This window comes from Salvelinus sp. IW2-2015, linkage group LG22 (assembly GCF_002910315.2).
Source record: "Salvelinus sp. IW2-2015 linkage group LG22, ASM291031v2, whole genome shotgun sequence".
Classification (NCBI taxonomy): Eukaryota; Metazoa; Chordata; class Actinopteri; order Salmoniformes; family Salmonidae; genus Salvelinus; species Salvelinus sp. IW2-2015.
The window spans coordinates 24,472,716-24,497,313 of record NC_036862.1 but is presented as its reverse complement, the minus strand read 5'-3'; the positions used below and the strand labels follow the sequence as shown (position 1 = coordinate 24,497,313).

General features: G+C 44.5%; 2 protein-coding genes across 5 annotated transcripts in view; one reads left to right on the top strand and one right to left on the bottom strand.

Moving 5' to 3' along the window:
- Positions 1 to 383: 383 nt before the first annotated feature.
- On the top strand, positions 384 to 12,582 carry LOC111982554 (multidrug and toxin extrusion protein 1). 4 transcript variants are annotated; one of them, XM_070434151.1, is made up of 18 exons: positions 384 to 638; positions 1,005 to 1,106; positions 1,718 to 1,786; positions 2,314 to 2,462; positions 2,715 to 2,757; positions 3,415 to 3,459; positions 3,550 to 3,647; positions 3,769 to 3,866; positions 4,143 to 4,256; positions 4,497 to 4,564; positions 4,670 to 4,778; positions 4,918 to 4,993; positions 5,307 to 5,376; positions 7,521 to 7,653; positions 7,918 to 8,012; positions 8,103 to 8,145; positions 8,291 to 8,539; positions 11,220 to 12,582. In XM_070434151.1, the coding sequence occupies exons 1-17, from the start codon at positions 480 to 482 to the stop codon at positions 8,527 to 8,529; spliced, it is 1,710 nt and encodes a 569-aa protein (XP_070290252.1). In that variant the 5' UTR covers positions 384 to 479; the 3' UTR covers positions 8,530 to 8,539; positions 11,220 to 12,582. The 4 variants fall into 4 exon arrangements, with proteins under 4 accessions (XP_070290252.1, XP_070290253.1, XP_023869902.1 ...); XM_070434152.1 differs by lacking the exon at positions 11,220 to 12,582 and having other exon boundaries at positions 3,433 to 3,459; positions 8,291 to 8,939; XM_024014134.2 differs by lacking the exon at positions 11,220 to 12,582 and having other exon boundaries at positions 8,291 to 8,939.
- LOC111982528 (multidrug and toxin extrusion protein 1-like) overlaps positions 9,055 to 24,598 on the bottom strand; it is a 20,681-nt gene continuing 5,137 nt past the window's right edge. Inside the window, exons 5-17 of the mRNA XM_024014088.2 lie at positions 16,917 to 16,959; positions 16,684 to 16,728; positions 13,988 to 14,085; positions 13,739 to 13,836; positions 13,524 to 13,637; positions 13,338 to 13,405; positions 12,980 to 13,088; positions 12,750 to 12,825; positions 12,580 to 12,649; positions 10,615 to 10,747; positions 10,254 to 10,348; positions 9,987 to 10,070; positions 9,055 to 9,884 (exon numbers count right to left, since the gene is read on the bottom strand). Coding sequence (XP_023869856.1) covers positions 9,582 to 9,884; positions 9,987 to 10,070; positions 10,254 to 10,348; positions 10,615 to 10,747; positions 12,580 to 12,649; positions 12,750 to 12,825; positions 12,980 to 13,088; positions 13,338 to 13,405; positions 13,524 to 13,637; positions 13,739 to 13,836; positions 13,988 to 14,085; positions 16,684 to 16,728; positions 16,917 to 16,959 — 1,336 coding nt within the window. The 3' untranslated portion in view covers positions 9,055 to 9,581. The remainder of the gene's footprint in view (positions 9,885 to 9,986; positions 10,071 to 10,253; positions 10,349 to 10,614; positions 10,748 to 12,579; positions 12,650 to 12,749; positions 12,826 to 12,979; positions 13,089 to 13,337; positions 13,406 to 13,523; positions 13,638 to 13,738; positions 13,837 to 13,987; positions 14,086 to 16,683; positions 16,729 to 16,916; positions 16,960 to 24,598) is intronic.

The window sequence follows — 24,598 nt, the reverse complement described above, 5'->3', positions numbered from 1 at the left end:
TCCCTCTAGTGCCTCATATGTTTGATCTTTCAACTGATGGGACTGTCACCTACCATCGACGTTCTTTCAGAGGCTTTTACAGCTTTAGACCTTTGTGAATGTCATTGTTAAAAGTGCCTAGTTGTGTTTGAAATCGACTACATTGCAGTCGGTGACAAAATACTTACTGATCTACAAATCATCTTAAATGACTACTCATTATTAGTAGATGTGCCAGTCTGCTCAGTCATTGATCAGCTACTGAGAAAAATTGATGCTCTCGAACAAGGCCTCAGAGAAAAAATGTAGAGTTCATAAGGAAAGAGCTCCATCATCTGGTGCAGTTGCAGAATTGGCAAAACACTGTGAACTTTGTCCAGCAGTGGATTGGCAGTCATGTCTGTCATCAGATCGGAAGTCTCACTCTGGAAGCTGGTAGCTAGAATACCACCTTGTTCTTACTTGACCATACAGACTTTTCTGAATGACAGTCTTTATAAATGGATACTAATGTAATTGTGGAGAGTAGGACGAATGGGAATGAAAGCTCTTCATATTCATTGACAATATTTGGGAACTGTTTGAGATGTATTCGCAGGTTGATTCCTGTTGACTTCAAAAAAGAAATGATTGAATTATCAACATTGGCTGGGCCTGTGGTAAGAAACATCTTTATTACATTTTTTGTGTCCACAATTAGTTCAAAGTTATATGAAACCGTACATTTCTAGATTCAATTATTATTGTTATTTAGCAGTGTTTCTTATATAATATTGAATTCACTTTAAGGCCACTGGCACACTGGCTAATTATAGGTTACTGGCATCTGGCACACTATATATGTTTTTTCATTGCTTCATCTATCACCTTGCCTGTTTAACCTGAATTACTTTGAATGACCTCAAACCATACATTTGATGCATGTATAACACTTCAGTGTTAGGCCTATTCACTACACATATTCCTGATAGTATACACAACTACATCAACTGATTTATCAAATGTTGTGGTTGTATCGGCACCAGGTTATGGCTCAGCTCATGGTCTTTTTAGTGAGTTTCGTCAGTACAGTTTTCTGTGGCCATTTGGGGAAGACAGAACTGGCAGGGGTGGCTCTCGCCATAGCTGTAAGTATTGATTGACTTATGAGTTTATTTCGACAATTGTGGGTAATATTATACTGGGTACCAGTATGTTTGTGCCATATGTCACGCCCTGACCATAGATTGCTTTGTATGTTTCTATGTTTTGTTTGGTCAGGGTGTGATGTGGGTGGGCATTCTATGTTGTATGTCTAGGWTGTCTATTTCTGTGTTTGGCCTGGTGTGGTTCCCAATCAGAGGCAGCTGTCTATCGTTGTCTCTGATTGGGAGCTATACTTAGGTAGCCAGTTTTCCATTGTGTGTTGTGGGTGATTGTTTTCTGTTTAGTGTATGTTCACCTGGCAGAACTGTTTCAGTTTCGTTTTTCCTCGTTGTTGTTTTGTGTAGTGTTCAGTTTTAATTAAATATGACGAACACTTACCACGCTGCATTTTGGTCCTCCTCTCCTTCCACCAACGAGAATCGTTACACCATAATGTGACTTCTGCCACTTCGTGTCATGCCAAACATGATGGCACAAACAGACTGGTACCTAGCTGTGGTAATATTGCATAAATGTTGAAATTACAGCACACTATGAAATTTACAGTTTCAACCAATTTCAAAATTTCTCAATCTCTGTTCTGGTCTTCCAGGTGATTAATGTTACAGGTATCTCCATTGGGTCTGGTTTATCATCAGCGTGTGACACACTCATATCTCAGGTAGTTATGAAACCTAGTCTGTTTCCTCCTCCTAATACAGACCACTGTCCCCAAAATGTTACCAATAGCATTGTCATCATAGCTCTGGTCCAGGGGGTCATACACAGCTTGCTATTGCTCAGTATCAGTATCTGCATGATATCAGCATATCAGTATCAGCATCAGTATCAGCATGTAATCACCACTGGGATTATTCTTATTTGACCCTGTTGGTCATCTATGAACGTTATAATCTCCACCCGACACAGCCAGAAGAGGACTGGCCACCTCTCAGAGCCTGGTTCCTCTCTAGGTTTCTTCCTAGGTTCCTGCCTTTCTAGGGAGGTTTTCCTAGCCAGCTTGCTTCTACATCTGCATTGCTTTCTGTTTGGGGTTTTAGGCTGGGTTTCTGTACAGCACTTTGTGACATTGACTGATGTAAAAAGAGCTTTATAAATACATTTGATTGATTGATGTAGCACCCTGGACCAGAGCTACAGTATCCTGCCATTCCACTCAAAGATTAACTTGATTATTTCTCCCTGCAGACCTTTGGGAGCCGCAACCTCCTGAAAGTTGGGGTCATACTACAGAGAGCCATCCTCATTCAACTTCTGGCCTGTTTCCCATGCTGGGCTATTCTCATCAACACAGAACCCATCCTCCTGGCTGTCAAACAGAGCCCAGAGGTCGCCAGGTAGGTCAGACTCCTCCAGTCACTGCACACAGTTACCCCAGATCTAATAGATGTCTAAAATGGCACCCTATTCCTTACATAGTGTGGTACCTTTGACCAGGGCCCATAGGGAATAGGATGATATTTGGGACGCAGGCTATGTCTCTGAATGTGTCTGTTTTCTGTGATTCACAAGTGACATGTAGAGATTGGTTTGTAGAATGTGATTACTGTTTTGGATCATTCTGATAGCGCTCTCTTATGTCACTTTAGGTTGTCTCAGATGTATGTGAAGATTTTTATGCCAGCACTCCCAGTGAGTACATCTATCTACCCAAACACACGTGAACACAGTCGATTAAGCAGTAGTGTAAAATAAAAATACTTTAAAGTACTACTTAAGTAGTTTTTGGGGTATCTGTACATTACTTTACTATTTTTGACAACTTTTACTTCCTAAAGAAAATAATGTACTTTTTACTCCATACATTTTCCCTGACACGAAAAAGTACTCGTTACACTTTGAAGGCTTAGCAGGACAGGAAAATGGTCAAATTCACGTACTTATCAAGAGAACATCCCTGGTCATCCCTACTGCCGCTGATCTGGCAGAATCACGAAACACAAATGAATTATTTCTTAGTGTTGGAGTGTGCCCCTGGTTATCTGTAAATGACATAAACCAAGAATATTGTGCCTTCTGGTTTGCGTAATATAAGCAATTTCAAAATAATTATTTACTTTTGATACTGAAGTATATTTAAAACCAAATACTTTTAGGCTTTTTCTCAAGTAATATTTTACTGGGTGACTTTCACTTTTACTTGATTTTCTATTAAGGTATCTTTACTTTTCTTTATCTTTACTTTTACTCAAGTATGACAATTGGGTACTTTTTCCACCACTGCAATTAAGATAATAATGAATTTACCATGTCAAAACTGAAACATGTTCATCATACATTTTTTAACAGGCCACTTTTATTTACCAGCTGGAGGCCAGATATCTACAGAATCAGGTTAGAGCTAACCTAGACCTCAGTCAGTCGCCCTGCAAAGAGAATAATCACCTGACCATTTGATCTGAATGAGACTTTATTGTCCTTCAGGGAATCATATGGCCGCAGGTCATCACAGGTGTGGTGGCTAACCTACTGAATGCCCTCATCAACTACATCTTCCTCTATCTTCTGGACCTGGGTGTAGCGTGAGTGTCATCCCCAAACAGTGATTATTCTCTCATTACCATTGAGGGATATGGGATGGTAATTGTTAGCACTGAGGGCTATAGGATGTAATGTATGTTGTGGATTGTTTTCGGGTGACAGTGGGTCTGCGTGGGCCAACACCATCTCTCAGCTCTCTCTGGCTGCTATGCTCTATACCTACATCATATGGAAGGAACTCCACAAAGCCACCTGGGCAGGTGAGACATGATTACACTAAAGTAGATCTTATACCACCAAATCAACAAACTCTTTGAACTATCTGCGACTTGAATGGACCCCATACAAAGTGATGCATTTATTAGTATGCATTTATTGCGGGACAGCAGTGCAATGTCAAACCAAGGGCGCTGTTTTTGGCTTCCTAATGTATTAACACAGCATGGTTTTGGTTCAGACCCAAACACCTTCTGTGAGAACATGAGCATGAACCTTTCGGTGAGGATCCCAGTGTCTGAGCCTTGTGTTCCTTGTAGGCTGGTCTTGGGAGTGCCTGGAAGACTGGGACACATACGTCCACCTAGCCATTCCTAGCATGATCATGCTGTGTGTGGAGTGGTGGACCTATGAGATTGGAGGTTTTCTAGCAGGTACGGCAACAGATGGAAGCAGGTCTATTTGGTGTCTGTTATTTAGTTATTTAGCTATCTGGTTGTTTTGCATTGAAGTCTATGAATGTCATAATGTCTCTCTATTGTTATTTGTTTTATGTGAAATGGTGTTCTAGATTTTACTGTTTGCTTGTGGGTATTTCTACACGTTACACACTGTTTAGCTGTTAGTGTTTCTGCTTTGGTTTGATATCCTGTCTCACTACCTCTCAATGGCAGGTCTGATAAGTGAGGTGGAGCTTGGAGCACAATCAGTCGTCTACGAACTGGCAAACATTTGCTACATGGTAAATATATAGATAAGACTTTTAAAAAAATTTTGGGGGCAAATGTTCATCCATACCATATTTTCACACTAGTCACATAGAGCATCTGTGTGTGTGTGTTGTCAGTTCCCTCTAGGGTTCAGTGTGGCAGGCAGTGTGAGGGTGGGCAATGCTCTGGGGGCTGGAGATACAGAGCAGGCCAAGCTGTCTGCCAAGCTGGCCATGTTCTGTGCTGGTACATGTACCTGCCAAACACCTCAAATTATATTTAAAAGCTTGACAACAGCAAATAAAGCATTCATACGATAATTAAATGATTAAAAGTTTTACTGGATATGTGTTCCGTCTGTGCATGACCTGTTGTCTCTGTCCAGGGTCAGTTTCTGTGTGCTTGTCGGTTCTTGTTGGGATACTGAAGGACAAAATCTCCTACGTCTTTACATATGATGAGTGAGTAATGTAGTCTGTGGTAATTTACCACTACAGATTTGCTTCTGTGGCTTTGGGATCTGTTGTTCATCACCATGACTTTGCAGTTTGGTTGTGTTTTAATACAACCCTGGTGTGTTGTAATGTATCTGTGTATGAGTGTGAACATTGATGACCTTTCTTTATGACATAGCTAAGCCACTCACTGTAATACAGAAGTACACAGTCATGAACTTTGCTTACATATTCCTTCACACTTTAACTAGGGTGAGATGTCTCTGTCAATGATTTACATAACTGAATGTAATTCTTCCCCCTGAATTTCTACCAACAGGCAGATCAGGGAGAGGGTTGCTCAAGTTATGGCTTTCTACGCCCCTTTTCTTCTGTTAGATGCAATATCGGTAAGGAGTCAATGCTGCTACTGTATCACAACTTATAGCTCCCTTTACTCATCACATTACAGATCCACTCTTTATAATATCAAAGGTACTATTATAACAGGTACAGTGCATTAAGGAAAGACTTCTTCCACATTTGTTACATTACAGTCTTATTCTAAAATGTATTACACACTTTTTCCCCTCATCAATCTATACACAATACCCCATAATGACAGAGCAAAACCAGGTTTACATTTTTTCTCACAAATGTATAAAATAAAATAAATTAAAAAAWATATATATATATGACATTTACATAAATATTCAGACCCTTTACTCAGTACTTTGTCGAAGCACCTTTTGGCAGCGATTACAGGCTTGAGTCTTCTTGGGTATGATGCTACAAGCTTGGCACAACTGTATTTGGGGAGTTTCTCCCATTCTTCTCTGCAGAGCCTCTCAAGCTCTGTCAGGTTGGATGGGGAGCGTCGCTGCACAGCTATTTTCAGGTCTCTCAAGAGTTTGATTGGGTTCAAGTCTGGGCTCTGGCTGGGCCACTCAAGGACATTCAGAGACTTGTCCCGAAGCCACTCAATGCCACTCAATGCTTATGGTCATTGTCCTGTTGAAGGTGAACCTTCACCCCAGTTTGAGGTCCTGAACGCTGTGGAGGTATTCATTAAGGATCTCTTTGTAATTTGCTCTGTTCATCTTTCCCTCAATCCTGACTAGTCTCCCAGTCCCTGCCGCTGAAAAACATCCAAGCGGGCTGTCATGTGCCTTTTACTGAGGTCATGTGCCTTTTACTAAGGAGTGGCTTCCGTCTGGACACGCTACCATAAAGTGCTGACTGGGGAAGCGCTGCAGAGATGGTTGTCCTTCTTGAAAGTTCTCCCATCTCCACAGAGGAACTCTGGAGCTCTGTCAGAGTGACCATTGGGTAAACTCCCTCTTTACCTCTGTAGTCTGGTCTCCTTCACCACCAGCAGTTACCATACCCGGTCTGCTAGGTGGTTGCTACTTAAAGTCCCCAGGACTTTCACATTATTAGGCAAGACTGCCTTCTCTTCTTGTGCACCAGACAAATGTTGTATTTTTTTAAATTTCACCTTTATTTAACCAGGTAGGCTAGTTGAGAACAAGTTCTCATTTACAACTGCGACCTGGCCAAGATAAAGCAAAGCAGTGCGATACAAACAACAACACATAGTTACACATGGAATAAACAAACATACAGTCAAAAACACAATAGAGAAAGTCTATATACATGGAATAATCTACAATCCATGCTTCATCTAGATATGTTAGTGCCACTGAATGAATTTAACATATTGATGGGGGACTCTTAGAGAGGAGTGTAAATGCTTTTTTTTTAGGTTGGATCATGTTGCTGTATTGTATTCTTCTATGTTTTAATTCTGTAATGTATTGATTGTTGCTGCCTTCTTGGCCAGGTCTCCTTTGAAAAAGAGACTCTGGGTCTCAATGGGCTTTTCGTGGTGAAATAAAGGTTACATTTAAAAAATTGGTCACCTCCCTGACCAACGACCTTCTCCCCCGATTGTTCAGTTTGGCCGGACGGCCAGTTCTAGGAAGAGTCTTGGTGGTTCTTCTCACATTTAAGAATGATGGAGGCCACTATGTTCTTGGGGAACTTCAATGCTGCAGAAATGTTTTGGTATCCTTCCCCAGATCTGTGCCTCGACACAATCCTGTCTCAGAGCTCTAAGGACAACTCCTTTGACATCATGGCTTGGTTTTTGCTTTGACATGCACTGTCAACTGTGGGACCTTTACATAGACAGGTGTGTGCCTTTTCGAATCAGGCCCATTCAATTGAATTTGACAGGTGGACTCCAAGTTATAGAAACATCTCAAGGATGATCAATGGGAACAGGATGCACCTGAGTTCAATTTCGAGTCTCATAGCAAAGGGTRTGAATAATTATGTAAATAAGGTATTTCTGTTTTTTATTTGTAATACATTTGCAAAAATGTAAAAATCTGTTTTTTGCTTTGTGATTATGGGGTATTGTATATAGATTGAGGATTTTTTTTAAATTTGATACATTTTAAAATAAGGCTGTAACATCAAGGGGTCTGAATACTTTCCGAAGAAACTATGTACAACAGTAACCGTGTCTCTGTTTCTCCTGGTTCCCCAGGCTGCCTCAGGTAGTATTATAAGGGGGGCAGGGAAGCAGAAGGTTGGGGCGATATGCAACATCCTGGGTTACTATGGGATTGGCTTTCCTATTGGCGTGTCCCTGATGTTTGCTGCCAAYCTAGGAATCATGGGTAAGAACATCTATAATGTGTTTCGCATTTTGTCCTTTGAATTTATGGAGTAATATTTCATTCCTTTTTCAGTCTTTTGATTGCTCCCGTATTGCACCTGGGCGCCTGACTGTTTCGTAATTTAACAACATTACATTGTTGGTTTATGTGGCAAGGTGACAAGTTGGCTTAAGCAAAGACAAACTGGCGCCAATCTCCCTACTGCTTCCTTCAGTTGTCTTCACTTCTTTGACTGTTACCGTTATGTTTGGTCTCCACCCCCAGGCCTGTGGACCGGTCTGTTTACCTGTGTGTTCCTACAGTCCTCCTTCCTCATTGTCTACCTATCCAGAATGAACTGGAAGAAAGCCACTGTAGAGGTGTGGGAACAAAGGCATAACACTCAAGTATTTATTTAATTTAATGTAAATGCCTTGAAGAGGATCTTAATGGTGTTGGGTTGTTTGCAGGCCCAGATCAGAGCTGAGGTACAGGGGAACTCTACATACATGGGTAAGAAAGTCTCAATTTAATCATTGACCCTTCACTTTACTCATTCATCATCATAACTCTTTACATGGCTTTACAAGTGTATCATTTTATTCTTGTTCATGAAAGAATCAATGCTCTGTCTAATAGGTGTGTTTCTGTGTGACAGACATGGCCCCAGAGGCCCAATCAAATGATATAGCTCCCTGTGAGGGCCACACAGACAGAAATGCCCTGGCTGAGGATGGGGCTGACGGTGAGGTTGGGGACAGGGTGGCCCTCAGCAAGGTGGAGGCCCTTCTGGCACACAGGGCCCTGGTTATGCGGAGGGGCCTGGCTCTGTGTGTCATGCTCTTCATCCTGGCCCTGGGAATCATCATCAACCTACTGCTCACCAACCTCACTTGATGAACACAGAGTGAGTTCCAGAGAGGATGGGTTGCAGAGATAGCTCCACTCAACCAGAGTGGTCAGAGGACCACCTAAGCAACGATACAGAGAAGATAGGACTGGAGAGGGGCTGGCCAAACTATGGTGCCAAATTGTTCCAGTACTGTTGGTCTGTGAGGAGCCTAGGGATTATTTATTCTGGGTCTTTTCATTTCTCATCTGAATGAAATTGTATCACATTGTCGGAGCTGATTACACAAACCAATCAAACCTAATGTTTTCTCATCGTAATAATATAGTGCAAACCAAAAAGTAAAGACAGACTCACACTGTACGATCCAAAATGTTTGTATTCTATAAATTAATTCCAAAAACAGTGGTGTCATACCCATAGGGGGCCCAAAGGCACATACCCCCTCATAATAAAACATTTAAATTAACTACTTAACTTTTTTAAGCCAATGTTTTATCCTAATTATTTATAACAAGATCTGTCAGCGGTATTTTGCGGTGGAGGCACACCGACTGAACCAATAACCCCCCCCCCCCCATTCTTCCTCGTAAGTGTTTCCTTCCAAGGTGCACAGAGGAAAGATATGCTTAGGCAGGAAGCTAGATATTCTAGTGCGTGCAATATCATCAGTGGAGGATGAGAGTGTAGAGTGACACACACAGCATTTGATTTGATTCTAGCTGCCAGTGATGGGCAGAAGGGTATGTTTGTAAATTAATTTGATCAAGCTGTGTAGCCTATTGATTCCTTCTTGAAGTTGTCTTTAGCTAGCCAGCTAGATAGGTTCCCAACCTCATAACTAAACTCTAAGAAAAATGGGTTCCAAAAGGGTTCTGCGGCTGTCCGCCTAGGATAACCCTTTTTGCCATTTTTGATTCCAGGTAGAACCCTGGGTTATCTATGTTTTTGTTTACATAGAATTAGGCATGACTATGGCTCTAGATTGAAGAAAAAGGCTGTTTCAGGTGTAATAACAGATTCACTGACACAGCATGTCTATAACAGCACCTCTATTGTCTTGCTACAGGGTCTGTTCTGGGTCSCCCAGGTATTACTCCTAGATGAGAACTGTTAACAGGGTGAGTTCAGGGGGGGAGGTAGTGGTAAAGGTAGTGTTGCTCCAGTCTACACTCAGATTGCTCCATGAGCTGATTGGTAGAGGCAGGAGAAGATGTACACTGGTCCCCACAACCAGGATGACAATGGCAGCCAGTACAGTGAGACCTCTCCTCAGGACCAGCTGGGTGGTGGAGAGCAGTCCACTGGGGCTCCCATCCTCCCTCTTCACCTCTGGGGTCCCATTGCTTCCCCTGAGGTCTTCCTGGCCCTCAGTACTCACTGAAATGTATCCATTCACTGTCTGGGTGTGGAAGCAGGCACAATCTGGGTTAGAACAATGTTATTRGCGAGAGTATAGTATAAATAACATAAAAAATAGGACTGAGCAACATTTTCTACTCACCCTCCCATTGTTCTCTGTGTGGTCTGGTGCAACTATACTCCTCATTGACACCATATGTCCAGCCTTTCCAGCTCGTTTCACAGCCTGTCACAAACAGATCAACTCAATGATGCTCTCAACTGACAGCAAACCATTTCCTTCACCTGCCACAAGCCACTACTATGCTTCACAGAAACCATAAAGATAGAGGTATGGGCTGTCAGTCTCTCAATCACCTAAGCCATTGTATGTTCCAGATAGGGAAGTGAAAAGCCACTGGTGACGTACCTTCTCTGTCATTCTCTTCCAGTTGAGCCTGAAGATGACAGTGATGAAGAAGGTGGACTGTAGAATTACACAGATGAACAGGCCTAACCAGAACCCTGTGTAGAGGGGAGGAGAGGAGATTATACCGGCTTTGACCGAAGACACAGAACATTGTGTCATCTTCAATAAAGAATACTCCCGCAATTCATGATTCTTGAATTGGGAATACTAGTGAAAGCTAAATATTTTCCTGAATTTGATCATGACCATACTTCTGTTGCAAGTATGTGGCATGGCAGTAAGCATGAGCAAAGACTCTGGTCTTGAAAAGAAAGTCTAAAATTGTGTTTGGTTTTCATAGAATTCAGAAATGAGTAAATACCTAGGACCCTGAGGCCAGCTATGAACATCAAAGAGATGCCCAGTGGAAGGCCCACACAGTAGTAGGTGATAAGATTAGCCATCGCTGCTATCTTCTGTTTGCCCGTGCCCAGAATGATGCCCATGCACACACACTGGGACAGACAGACAAATCTAAGATTAGTGGGTGTTTACAGAGAGAGACAAACACTGTTAGCTGGCGGTCAACGTGTTCCAGGATCCTGGAAAATTACATAGACTATCTCCATTATTCCAACATACAGTACCAGTCAAAAGATTGGACACAGCTACTCATCAAGGGTTTTTCTTTATTTTTGTACTATTTTCTACATTGTAGAATAATAGTGAAGACATTAAAACTATGAAATAACACATATGGAATCATGTAGTAACCAAAATAGTGTTAAACAAATCAAAATATATTTTATATTTGAGATTCAGCAATTCGACCATGAAGGTCTGATTCACGCAGTCTCCTCTGAACAGTTGATGCTGAGATGTGTCTGTTACTTGAACTCTGTGAAGCATTTATTTGGGTTGCAATCTGAGGTGCAGTTAATTGCCGATTTCTGAGGCTGGTAACGCTAATGAACTTATCCTCTGCAGCAAAGGTAACTCTGGGTCTTCCTTTCCTGTGGCGGTCCTCATGAGAGCCAAATTGTCGAAGACCCCAGCCACCCCAGTCATAGGCTGTTCTCTCTACTACCGCATGGCAAGCGGTACCGGAGTGCCAAGTCTAGGACAAAAAGGCTTCTCAACAGTTTTTACCCCCAAGCCATAAGACTCCTGAACAGGTAATCAAATGGCTACCCGGACTATTTGCATTGTGTGCCCCCAACCCCCCCAAACCCTCTTTTTACGCTGCTGCTACTCTCTGTTTATCATATATGCATAGTCACTTTAACTATACATTCATGTACATACTACCTCAATTAGGCCGACCAACCAGTGCTCCCACACATTGGCTTACCGGGCAATCTGCATTGTGTACCGCCACCCACCACCCCCTCTTTTATGCTACTGCTACTCTCTGTTCATCATATATGCATAGTCACTTTAACCATATCTACATGTACATACTACCTCAATCAGCCTGACTAACCGGTGTCTGTATGTAGCCTCGCTACTTTTATAGCCTCGCTACTGTATATTGTTTTATTTCTTTACTTACCTATTGTTCACCGAACACCTTTTTTGCACTATTGGTTAGAGCCTGTAAGTAAGCATTTCACTGTAAGGTCTACACCTGTTGTATTCGGCGCACATGACAAATAAACTTTGATTTGATCATATCATAGCGCTTGATGGTTTTTGCGACTGCTCTTGAAGAAACTTTCAAAGTTCTTGAAATGTTCCCGGATTAACTGACCTTCACATCTTAAAGTAATGATGGACTGTCGTTTCTCTTTGCTTATTTGAGCTGTTCTTGCCACAATATGGACTTGGTCTTTTACCAAATAGGGCTATCTTCTGTATACCACTCCTACCTTGTCACAACACAACTGATTGGCTCAAACGCATTAAGAAGGAAAGAAATTCCACAAATGAACTTTTAACAAGGCACACCTGTTAATTGAAATGCATTCCAGGTGACTACCTCATGAAGCTCCTTCAAGACTGTTGGAAAAGCATTTCAGGTGAAGCTGGTTGAGAGAATGCCAAGAGTGTGCAAAGCTGTCATCAAGGCAAAGGGTGGTTACTTTGAAGAATCTCAAATATAAAATATATTTTGATTTGATTAACACTTTTTTGGTTACTACATGATTCCATATGTGTTATTTAATTGTTTTGATGTCTTCACTACTATTCTACAATGTAGAAAATAGTACAAAAATAAAGGAAAACCCTGGAATGAGTCCAAACTTTTGACTGGTACTGTATATTAATGATTTCTAATTATAGCAGTACTATTGTATAAAATTGTATACATTTTTTCAATGGTTACAAACCACTTGAGTGCACTTACCACTAGCCCATCAAAGAACTGAAGGACACAGTACACGTTAAGAAGTTGAGAGACCAGATCTATGATCTGACTGAAAAGGAATTAAATAATCGTTATTGAGATGGTCAGGTTACAATTTGGGACGGTCTTGGTTTGAATCATTATGTTGACTATATGTACACCCTACTTACTCATCAGAAGTAAACATGAAGGCGATCACTGTTTTAGTAGAGATCAGCACAATTCCCTGAATTACTGCCATTGAACCTAGGACGTGGAATGGAGGAAAAAGACATGCACTACTGCAAAAACAATGACTAGTTTGTCAAAGTAATTATTATCATTTTAGTTCACCATAGTTCACCGTAGTTGTGATGGTTGAAGTAAGGGCCATATGAGCTAGAGTAAGTGTGTGACTGACCTGAGAGGGCGAGGGACACCTTGCTGGTGAGAATGGCCCCAGCTGTGTCTCCGGCCCCCAGGGCGTTCCCCACACGAACACATGCTGCAGCCTGAATCCCCATGGGGAACTTTACCCACACAACACAACACGTTATCTAGACGCCTCTTAAACAGCTTGCTGTCTTAGTCTAACCATGCCTCAAACAAAGTTCATGTCTGCTTTTAACTCAGATTTGATCTTGATCTGTAGCCTACATGTACAGTACATTTTGGGTTATTCTTCAGCATATTTGGACTGGATAGCCAGTGCATTGGGCTTCATTTGGTTTCCATGATAGGTGTTAAAGTGGGTGTTTAAAGAGTTCTGTACACATTACCATGTAGTTGATGAAAGCCAGCATCATGACCACATGTTGAGCAGCCAGGTCCACTTCACTCAGCATGCCTGAGAAAGAGAGGGGGAAGAATGCAGAGGTGGATGTTACATAGATATGGGTGTTTTGGCCTTTTGAATGTGACTGTTCATTGGTTCATTGGTGTTAACCTTAAGACCTGAAATGTACCTGCAAGGAATCCCCCAAGCTCATAGATCCACCATTCGAAACATAGCATCAGTGTACTGGGGATGGCTAGTTTCATATAAGAGCCCCACTCCTGCAGCGCTTCTGTGGTCCAACCTGTAGGGGGAGACAATGGCTTGTTTAATCCCAACACAAACCGGTCTATTTCAATAGGTCACATTCATTAGGCACAATCAGAGAGATGGACTTTCTCTTACCTCCCCATGTTTTCACATGTAGCTTCTTCCAACAAATGTAAGCAAACAAGAAGGAACATATGTAGAGCTGGGAGAGTGTATTAGCTGCTGCCGACCCTCTAGAAAACAAACACACAAACAAAAACACACACTCCATGAAATGATAATGAGCATTGCATACTTACTGGTACATACTTGATACTCTGACTATGTTAGTGACTGTTAAGAATATGGCACTGTTATCAATGTTTCTGGTGTGAGCACACCTACACAACTCCCAGGTCCATCCAGTAGAGCAGGATATAGTTTGTCACCACGTTGGCGATGTTGGCCGCTGCTGCTGTGTACATCTGAGGCAGTATTATCCCCTGAGCACAGAAACACACTAGTTGATATGATCGTCAGATTCACACCTAACCTGGGTTACTGTACTCCAAGATGACAGTTTTACTCTGAAACAGTCAGAGGTCACCAAGTGCAACATAGCTTCAGTGTGTAAATCAGCAAGAAAGATGTGTCGGCATCGAGAAATTGTCTCTGGCCCCCTCCCAGTTAGGGGGAGTGATGAGCTCTACAGCAGAGTCTCACAACTTAATCGCTAGTTGAAAACTGGTTTCTGCCCCTCCCAAGAGATAGAATTTGTAGATAATTGGCCCTCTTTCTGGGACTCACCCACAAACAGGACCGTGCCTGGCCTGCTGAGGAGTGACGGACTCCATCCTAGCTGGAGGGTTGCTCTCATCTTATCTATGAACATAGACAGGGCTATAACTCCTCTAGCTCCACTCACTTCTAGATTAGACTACTGCAGTGCTCTACTTTCCGGCTACCCGGATAAAGCACTAAATTAACTTCAGCTAGTGCTAAACACGGCTGCTAGAATTTTGACTAGAACCCCAAAATTGTATCATATTACTCCAGTAATAGCCTCTCTACACTGGCTTCCTGTTATGGCTAGGGCTGATTTCAAGGTTTTACTGCTAACCTACAAAGCATTACATGGGCTTGCTCCTACCTACCTTTCCGATTTGGTACTGCCATACATACCTACACGTACGCTACGGTCACAAGACGCAGGCCTCCTTATTGTCCCTAGAATTTCTAAGCAAACAGCTGGAGGCAGGGCTTTCTCCTATAGAGCTCCATTTTTATGGAATGGTCTGCCTATCCATGTGAGAGACGCAGACTCAGTCTCGACCTTTAAGTCTATATTGAAGACTCATCTCTTCAGTAGGTCCTATGATTGAGTGTAGTCTGGCCCTGTGGTGTGAAGGTGAACGGGGCCACAGTGTCTCCCGTCCCCTCTTGTCTCAGCCTCCAGTATTTATGCTGCAATAGTTTATGTGTTGGGGGGCTAGGGTCAGTCTGTTATATCTGGAGTATTTCTCCTGTCTTATCCGGTGTCCTGTGTTAATTTAAGTATTTTCTCTCTCTCTCTCTCTCTCTACCCCACCTGCTGTCTCTAACTCTGAATGATTGGCTATGAAAAGCCAACATTTACTCTTGAGGTGCTGACCTGTTGCACCCTCTACAACCACTGTGATTATTATTATTATTATTATTTGACCCTACTGGTCATCTATGAACGTTTGAACATCTTGGCCATGTACTGTTATAAGAGGAAGAGGTCTGGCCACCCCTCAGAGCCTGGTTCCTCTCAAGGTTTCTTCCTAGGTTCCTGCCTTTCTAGGGAGTTTTTCCTAGCCAGCGTGCTTCTACATCTGCATTGCTTCCTGTTTGGGGTTTTAGGCTGTGTTTCTGTATAGCACTTTGTGACATCGACTGATGAAAAAAGGGCTTTATAAATACATTTGATTGATTGAACTCAGATAACACAAGAGACTGGGATGAGGATGCCATCATAGAAATAAGAATGAATAGAAAGGTCGTCTCCATTCAAGTCAATGATGGCATAATGGGTGGAATGGCAGCCATGTTGAGTGTACCCATGCCAGGAAGTAAAATCCCGAAGTGTACCCTTCAATCTGTGCTGTGATTTGTTGAGTCAACTCAACTGACATTACAAAAAATACATTCCATTGCATGAGCCACATCAGTTGGCATCATTTGAATGAATATTCTTCATTACCATGGTAATTATTATTATTTTTTTTTTTTTTTTCACCTTTATTTAACCAGGTAGGCTAGTTGAGAACAAGTTCTCATTTGCAACTGCGACCTGGCCCAGATAAAGCATAGCAGTGTGAACAGACAACACAGAGTTACACATGGAGTAAACAATAAAACAAGTCAATAACATGGTAGAAAAAAAAAAAAAGGAGAATCTATATACAATGTGTGCAAACGGCATGAGGTAGGCAATAAATCGAATAATTACAATTTAGCAGATTAACACTGGAGTGATAAATCATCAGATGATCATGTGCAAGAAGAGATACTGGTGTGCAAAAGAGCAGAAAAGTAAATAAATAAAAGCAGTATGGGGGTGAGGTAGGTAAATTGGGTGGGGGTTAGTTTAAACAAGATGGAACTTACTGTACAGCTGCAGCGACTCGTTAGCTGCTCGGATAGCAGATTTTTAAAGTTGTTGAGGGAGATAAAAGTCTCCAACTTCAGAGATTTTTGCAATCCGTTCCAGTCGCAGGCAGCAGAGAACTGGAAGGAAAGGCGTCCAAATGAGGTTTTGGCTTTAGGGATGATCAGTGAGATACACCTGCTGGAGCGCGTGCTGCGGGTGGGTGTAGCCATCGTGACCAGTGAACTGAGATAAGGCGGCACTTTACGTACTGCTAATCCAGCATCACTTGATAGAACATTCCCAAATACCATGAAGATGATTGCATCACAATTACCAGGCAGCCATTGCGAGTGTACCTATGAGTTTACCAGTCAATTGTAAGGGTTAAAGCATCCAAGGCCCTTCTAATAATTCTTATTTCTATAGACGCAATGAGGTGTGAGGAACAAAACAAGTCATTTGTAGCCCAGCAGCACGGTCAATGTACCTGGTTCTGGAGATAAGAAGCCTGAAGTTGATGCAGGAAAATAGCCTGAAAGAAAGAGATACAGAGTAAATTATAAATACAGGGAGGAGAGGATGTTTAATGCAATTAAATGAAAAAACACAAAATGTACTATTCATCTGATAAGAATAGGTTAATGGAGCCATCTAGTTGAAAACTCAGACACAATTGAAGCCACTCTAAAGAAGTGGGTGTTTGATAAACAGATGACTCACTGGTACTGCAGGTAGGTAGGCGATGACATACAGCTGTGCTATTCTGAAAGACAGAGCATGTATTCACTGTTAAATCACACACCATTACTACACCTGTTTCCATGTATTTACCCTATACACACCACGTACTGCTAAACTCTATCAATTTACCATTATGTTGTCTGTGAAAATCCCCTATTCAGGCAGCAGTGACAGAATGTTTATTGCATCTAGAAACTAACAGCAATCTGTACATCTCATTGAGTAGGTCAATTGGCTGTGAAAACATTGCTGTCATTTCCACTGAATGGAGTGTTTGGGGAATTGCCAGGGGCCACATTTGATGGCGAGAGCAGTCAGAGATGGTGTTATTGCAGCTAAGAGAATGAGGAGTTCTGTTCTCCCTCAATTAGCATACAAACAAGCACATTATCTTTATCCAGCATCAGAGGCACAATACCATGCATTGGCTGTATCTGTGATGTGTCAGGTCTGAGTCATACAGTGTGAGTAGGGCCTCATATTTTTCCCGACCTTGTGACCTGGGAGCTAGTCACAGGGTATAACCAGGGTCAGGAACAACTCTGGAGCTAGTCACAGGGTATAACCAGGGTCAGGAACAACTCTGGAGCTAGTCCACAGTGGTATAGATTACGCAGGGGTCAGGAACAACTCTGGAGCTAGTAATATGGGTAAAAATTGAACCAGGGTAGGAACAACTCTGGAGCTAGCCAGTGTATAACCAGGGTCAGGAACAATCTGGAGCTAGTAATATGGTATAACCAGGGTCAGGAACAACTATGGATCTAGTCACAGGTATACCAGGGTCAGGAACAACTCTGGAGCTAGTCACAGGGTATACCAGGGTCAGGAACAACTCTGGAGTGGTCACAGGGTTAATCAACAGGGTCAGGAACTTTGGAGCTAGTCACAGGGTATAACCAGGGTCAGGAAAACTCTGGAGCTAGTCACAGGGTAATAACAGGGTCAGGAACAACTCTGGAGCTAGTCACAGGGTATTACCAGGGTCAGGAACAACTCTGGAGCTAGTCACAGGGTATAACCAGGGTCAGGAACAACTCTGGAGCTGGTCACAGGGTTAACCAGGGTCAGGAACAAACTCTGGAGCTAGTCACAGGGTATAACCAGGGTCGGATGTCACGATCGTTATATGGTGGAAGAGAGGAGGACCAAGGCGCAGCGTGATAACAATACATTCTTCTTTTAATTAAGCGAAACGAAGAACACTATACAAACGATACAAACAACAAACAAACGAACGAACGAACGAACGTGACGCTAAACTCAACAAATAGTGCTGACACAACACTACACATAGACATAGACAATAACCAACGAACTACCCAATGAATATGGCTGCCTAAATATGTTTCCCAATCAGAGACAACGATAGACAGTTGTCTCTAATTGACAACCATATCCTAGGCAAACCATAGTACACTACATACACCTAGAACTAGATGCCCATCATAACAAAAACCCTAGACAATCAAACACTTATTCCCCCATGTCACACCCTGACCTAACTAAAATAATAAAGAACAAAGATAATAAGGCAGGGGTGACACAGGAACAACTCTGAAGCAAGTATATGGTATGACAGGGTCAATAACAATCTGGAGCTAGTCCATAGGGAGTAACCAGGGTCATAATAACTCTGCGAAGCTAGTCATAGGGTATAACAGGGTCAGGAACAACTCTGAAGCTAGTACAGGGTATAACCAGGGTCAAGTAACAACTCTGGAGCTAGTCACAGGTATAACCAGGGTCAGGAACAACTCTGAAGCTAGTCACAGGGTATAACAGGGTCAGGAACACTCTGGAGTTAGTCACAGGGTATAACCAGGGTCAGGAACAACTCTGGAGCTAGTCACAGGGTAAACCAGGGGTCAGGAACACTCTGGAGCTAGTCAAGGTATAACCAGGGTCAGGAACAACTCTGGAGCTAGTACAAGTGGTAACCAGGGTCAGGAACAACTCTGGAGCTAGTAATGATGGTATACCAGGGTCAGGACAACTATGGATCTAGTCACAGGGTATAACCAGGGTCAGGAACAACTTGGAGCTAGTCAAGGGTATAACCAGGGTAGGAACAATCTGGAGCTAGTCACAGGGTATAACCAGGGTCAGGAACAACTCTGGAGCTAGTCACGGGGTATAACCAGGGTCAATAACAACTCTGGAGCTAGTTCATAGGGTATAACCAGGGTCAGGAACAACTCTGGAGCTAATCCCAGGGTATAACCGGGTCAATAACAACTCTGGGCTAGTCACAGGGTATACAGGGTCAGGAACAACTCTGGAGCTAGTCACAGGCGTATACACCAGGGTCAGGAACAACTCTGGAGCTGGTCCAGGGTATAAACCAGGGTCAGGAACAACTCTGGAGCTAGTCACAGGGTATAACCAGGGTCAGGAAACACTCTGGAGCTGGTCACAGGGTATAACTGTCACGATCGTGTGGAGGATTGACGGACCAAAACGCAGCAGTAGGAAAATAAGCCATCTTCTTTTTATTAAGAAGAAGGAGACCGAAAACAAACCACTCTTACAAACTAACAAACAAACAAACGACCGCCGTGAAGCTAATAAACGTAGTGCACATACAGGCTACAAACGTTCAGACATAGACAATTACCCACATCAAACGAAAGCCTATGGCTACCCTAAATATGGCTCCCAATCAGAGACAACAGAAATCAGCTGTCTCTAATTGGGAACCCATTCAGGCAACCATAGACTCTCCTAGACAACTACACCAAATAGACACAGCTAGACACATACACTCAACACAAACCCATACACTACCCAACACCCCTTTACCATATAACCACCCAAAACTGATAAAACCCAAACATTCCCCATGTCACACCCTGACCTAACTAAAATAATAAAGAAAACAAAGATACTAAGGCCAGGGCGTGACATAACCCCCCCTAAGGTGCGAACTCCGGGCGCACCAGCACAGTCTAGGGAGGGTCTGGGTCTTCCTTCCACGGTGGGGTCCGGCACTGGTCGTGGTCCCCACCCCACCAAGTCACTAACCGCTCCTTAGTTCCTCCAAATGACCCTCCACATTAACCCCACTGAATTAAGGGGCAGCTCCGGACTAGCTGGACAATGCAAGGGTAAGGGGCGCACCAGGATAAGGGAGAGCACAGGATAAGGGAGAGCACCAGGATAAGGGGCAGCTCCGGACTGAGGGACGGCAGCTCCGGGACTGAGGGACGCAGCTGGGCTGAGGACGGCAGCTCCGGACTGAGGGACGGCGCACGGAGCTGGGACGGCAGCTCCGACTGAGGGACGGCAGCTCGCGACTGAGGGACGGCAGCTCCGGACTGAGGGACGGCAGCTCCGGACTGAGGGACGGCAGCTCGACTGAGGGACGGCCCATGGCTGGCTGACGGATCTGGCTGCTCATGGCTGGCTGACGTCTGGCTGCATCGGCTGGCTGACGGTATCTGGCTGCTCATGGCTCGGTGACGGATCTGGCTGCCATGGCTGGCTGACGGATCTGGCTGCTCATGGGTGGCTGACGGATCTGGCTGCTCATGGCTGGCTGACGGATCTGGCTGCTCATGGGCTGGCTGACGATCTGGCTGGTCAGTGATGGCTGGCTGACGGATCTGGCTGCACAATGGCTGGCTGAGGGGATCTGGTGCTGCCATGCTGGCTGACGGATTGGCTGCACATGGCTGGCTGGCGGTCTGGCTGCATGGTGGCTGGCGGCTCTGGCATGCATGCCTGATGGTTGGCGGCTTGGGACTGTCTGGTTGGCGCTCTGCAGATCGTCTGTCTGTTGGCGGCTCTGGCAGATCCTGTCTGGTTGGCGGTCTGGCAGATCTGTCGGACGATGGCTCTGCGCTCTGACTGAGATGCGGCTCTGAGGCTCGGATGTCATCGAACGGCGTCTGACGGCTCGGGACAGACGGGCGGCTCTAATCGGCTGGGGCAGACGGATGGCTCAGATGGCGCTGGGTAGAGACGGATGGCTCAGATGGCGCTGGGTAGACGGATGGCTCAGATGGCGCTGGGTAGACGGATGGCTCAGATGGCGCTTGGCAGACGGGCAGTTCAGGCATCGCTGTGAGACGGCAGACTCTTGCCGGCTGAGGCGCACTGTAGGCCTGGTGCGTGGTGCCGGAACTGGTGGTACCGGGCGGGTGGGGACACGCATCTCAGGGCTAGTGCGGGGAGAAGGAACAGGGCATACTGGACCCTGGGAGCGCACATTAGGCCTAGTGCGTGGTGCCGGAACTGGTGGTACCGGACTGTGGACACGCATCTCAGGGCTAGTGCGGGGAGCAGCAACAGGACGCACAGGACTCTGGGGACACACAGGGGCTTGTTGCGTGTTTAGGCACTGGTGGAAAGGGCTGGAGACACGCACCATAGGGCTAGTGCGTGGAGGAGGCACTGGTGGTACTGGGTAGGGGCGGGGAGGTGGCGCCGGAAATACCGGACCGTGCATGCGTACTGGCTCCCTTGAGCGCCGAGCCTGCCCAACCTTACCTGGTTGTTATGCTCCCCGTCGCCTGACCAGGTGCGGGGAGGTGGAATAACCCGCACCGCCTATGTAGGCGAACCGGGGACACCATGCGTAAGGTGGTGCATGTAGCCGGCCCGAGGAGACGCACTGGTGACCAGATGCGTTGGGCCGGCTTCATGACTAAGGCTCAACGCTCCAGTCTAGCCCGGCGATACGTGGAGCTGGAATGTACCGAACCGGGCTATGCACGCGTACAGGAGACACCGTGCGCTCTACTGCGTAACAGGTGTCTGCCCGTACTCTCGCTCTCCACGGTAAGTACAGGAAGTAGGCGCAGGTTTCCTACCTGACTTCGCCACACTCCCTTTAAGGCCCCCCCAAGAAATTTTTGGGTTGTACTCACGGGCTTCCAGCCTTGTCTCCGTGCTGCCTCCTCATATCGCCTCCTCTCGGCTTTAGCTGCCTCAGCTCTTCACGAGGAAGGCGATATTCTCCCGGTTGTGCCCACGGCCCCTTACCATCCAGTATCCTCCTCCATGTCCAAGAATCCTGTGTAGGTGGGTCCTGTTGCCGCTTTACATGCCGCTTGGTCCTGTATTGGTGGGTAATTCTGTCCACGATCGTGTGGAGGATTGACGGACCAAAACGCAGCAGTAGGAAAATAAGCCATCTTTTTTTATTAGAAGAAGGAGAACCGAAAACAAACCACTCTTACAAAATAACAAAACAAACAAACGACGACCGCCGTGAAGCTAATAAACGTAGTGCACATACAGGCTACAAACGTTCAGACATAGACAATTACCCACATCAAAGAAAGCCTATGGCTACCCTAAATATGGCTCCCAATCAGAGACAACAGAAATCAGCTGTCTCTAATTGGGAACCCATTCAGGCAACCATAGACTCTCCTAGACAACTACACCAACATAGACACAGCTAGACACATACACTCAACACAAACCCATACACTACACCCAACACCCCTTTACCATATAACCACCCAAAACTGATAAAACCCAAACATTCCCCATGTCACACCCTGACCTAACTAAAATAATAAAGAAAACAAAGAATACTAAGGCCAGGGCGTGACAATAACCAGGGTCAGGAACAACTTGGAGCTAGTCACAGGGTATAACCAGGGTCAGGAAACTCTGGAGCTAGTCACAGGGTATAACCAGGGTCAGGAACAACTCTGGAGCTGGTCACAGGGTATAACCAGGGTCAATAACAACTCTGGAGCTAGTCACAGGGTATAACCAGGGTCAGGAACAACTCTGGAGCTAGTCACAGGGTATAACCAGGGTCAGGAAACACTCTGGAGCTAGTCACAGGGTATAACCAGGGTCAGGAACAACTCTGGAGCTAGTCACAGGGTATAACCAGGGTCAGGAACAACTCTGGAGCTAGTCACAGGGTATAACCAGGGTCAGGAACAACTCTGGAGCTGGTCACAGGGTATAACCAGGGTCAGGAACAACTCTGGAGCTAGTCACAGGGTATAACCAGGGTCAGGAACAACTCTGGACTAGTCATAGGTATAACCAGGGTCAGGAACAACTCTGAAGCTTTTCACAGGGTATAACCAGGGTCAGGAACAACTCTGGAGCTGGTCACAGGGTATAACCAGGGTCAGGAACACTCTGGAGCTAGTCAAGGTATAACCAGGGTCAGGAACAACCTTGGAGCTAGTCACAGGGTATTACCAGGGTCAGGAACAACTCTGGAGCTAGTCACAGGGTATAACCAGGGTCAGGAACAACTCTGGAGCTAGTCACAGGGTATAACCAGGGTCAGGAACAACTCTGGAGCTAGGTCACAGGGTATAACCAGGGTCAGGATAACAACTCTGGAGCTAGTCATAGGGTATAACAGGGTAAAGCAAAACTCTGAGCTAGTCAATAGGGTTATAACCAGGGTCAGGAACAACTCTGGAGCTAGTCACAGGGTATAACCAGGGTCAATAACAACTCTGAAGCTAGTCACAGGGTATAACCAGAACCCAGAGTTTTCGCTGGTCACGAAAAACTCCTGGCCCTAATATAAGTGGTAGTGTACTATAGTGTGAGTCAGACTCCAGGCCATCTGACTGTAATACTCACCACTAGCCAGCCTCCACCCAGTACCCTGCCCTGAACTTAGTCACTGTTGCTAGCCAGCTTCCACCCAGTACCCTGCCCTGAACTTAGTCACTGTTACTAGCCGGCTACCACCCAGGACCCTGCCCTGAACTTAGTCACTGTTGCTAGCCAGCTTCCACCCAGTACCCTGCCCTGAACTTAGTCACTGTTACTAACCGGCTACCACCCAGTACCATGCCCTGAACTTAGTCACTGTTACTAGCCAGCTTCCACCCAGTACCCTGCCCTGAACTTAGTCACTGTTGCTAGTCAGCTTCCACCCAGTACCCTGCCCTGAATGCCCTATGTAGCCTACATAGTCATTGAACACTGGTCAATAATGTCTGCATACAGTACTGTTTTACCCACTTCATATGTATATTGTGTATTCTAGTCAAGGCTCATCCTATATAACTACTGCTCTGCACACGTTTTCTATTCATATACTGTCCATACAGTCTATACACACCATCATACGCATACAGTACCAGTCAATGTCAGAGTCCGGAATATAAATATATACAGTACCAGTCAAAAGTTGGGACACACCTACTCATTCAACGTTTTTTCTTTATTTTTACTATTTTCTACATTGTAGAATTTTTTCAATATATTTTTTAAATTTCACCTTTATTTAACCAGGTAGGCTAGTTGAGAACAAGTTCTCATTTGCAACTGCGACCTGGCCAAGATAAACCATAGCAATTCGACACATACAACAACACAGAGTTACACATGGAATAAACAAAACATACAGTCAATAATACAGTAGAAAAATAAGTCTATATACAATGTGAGCAAATGAGGTGAGATAAGGGAGGTAAAGGAAAAAAAAGGGCCATGGTGGCGAGGTAAATACAATATAGCAAGTAAAACACTGGAATGGTAGATTTGCAGTGGAAGAATGTGCAAAGTAGAAATAGAAATAATGGGGTGCAAAGGAGTAAAATAAATAAATAAATACAGTAGGGGAAGAGGTAGTTGTTTGGGATAAATTATAGATAGGCTATGTACAGGTGCAGTAATCTGTGAGCTGCTCTGACAGCTGGTGCTTAAAGCTAGTGAGGGAG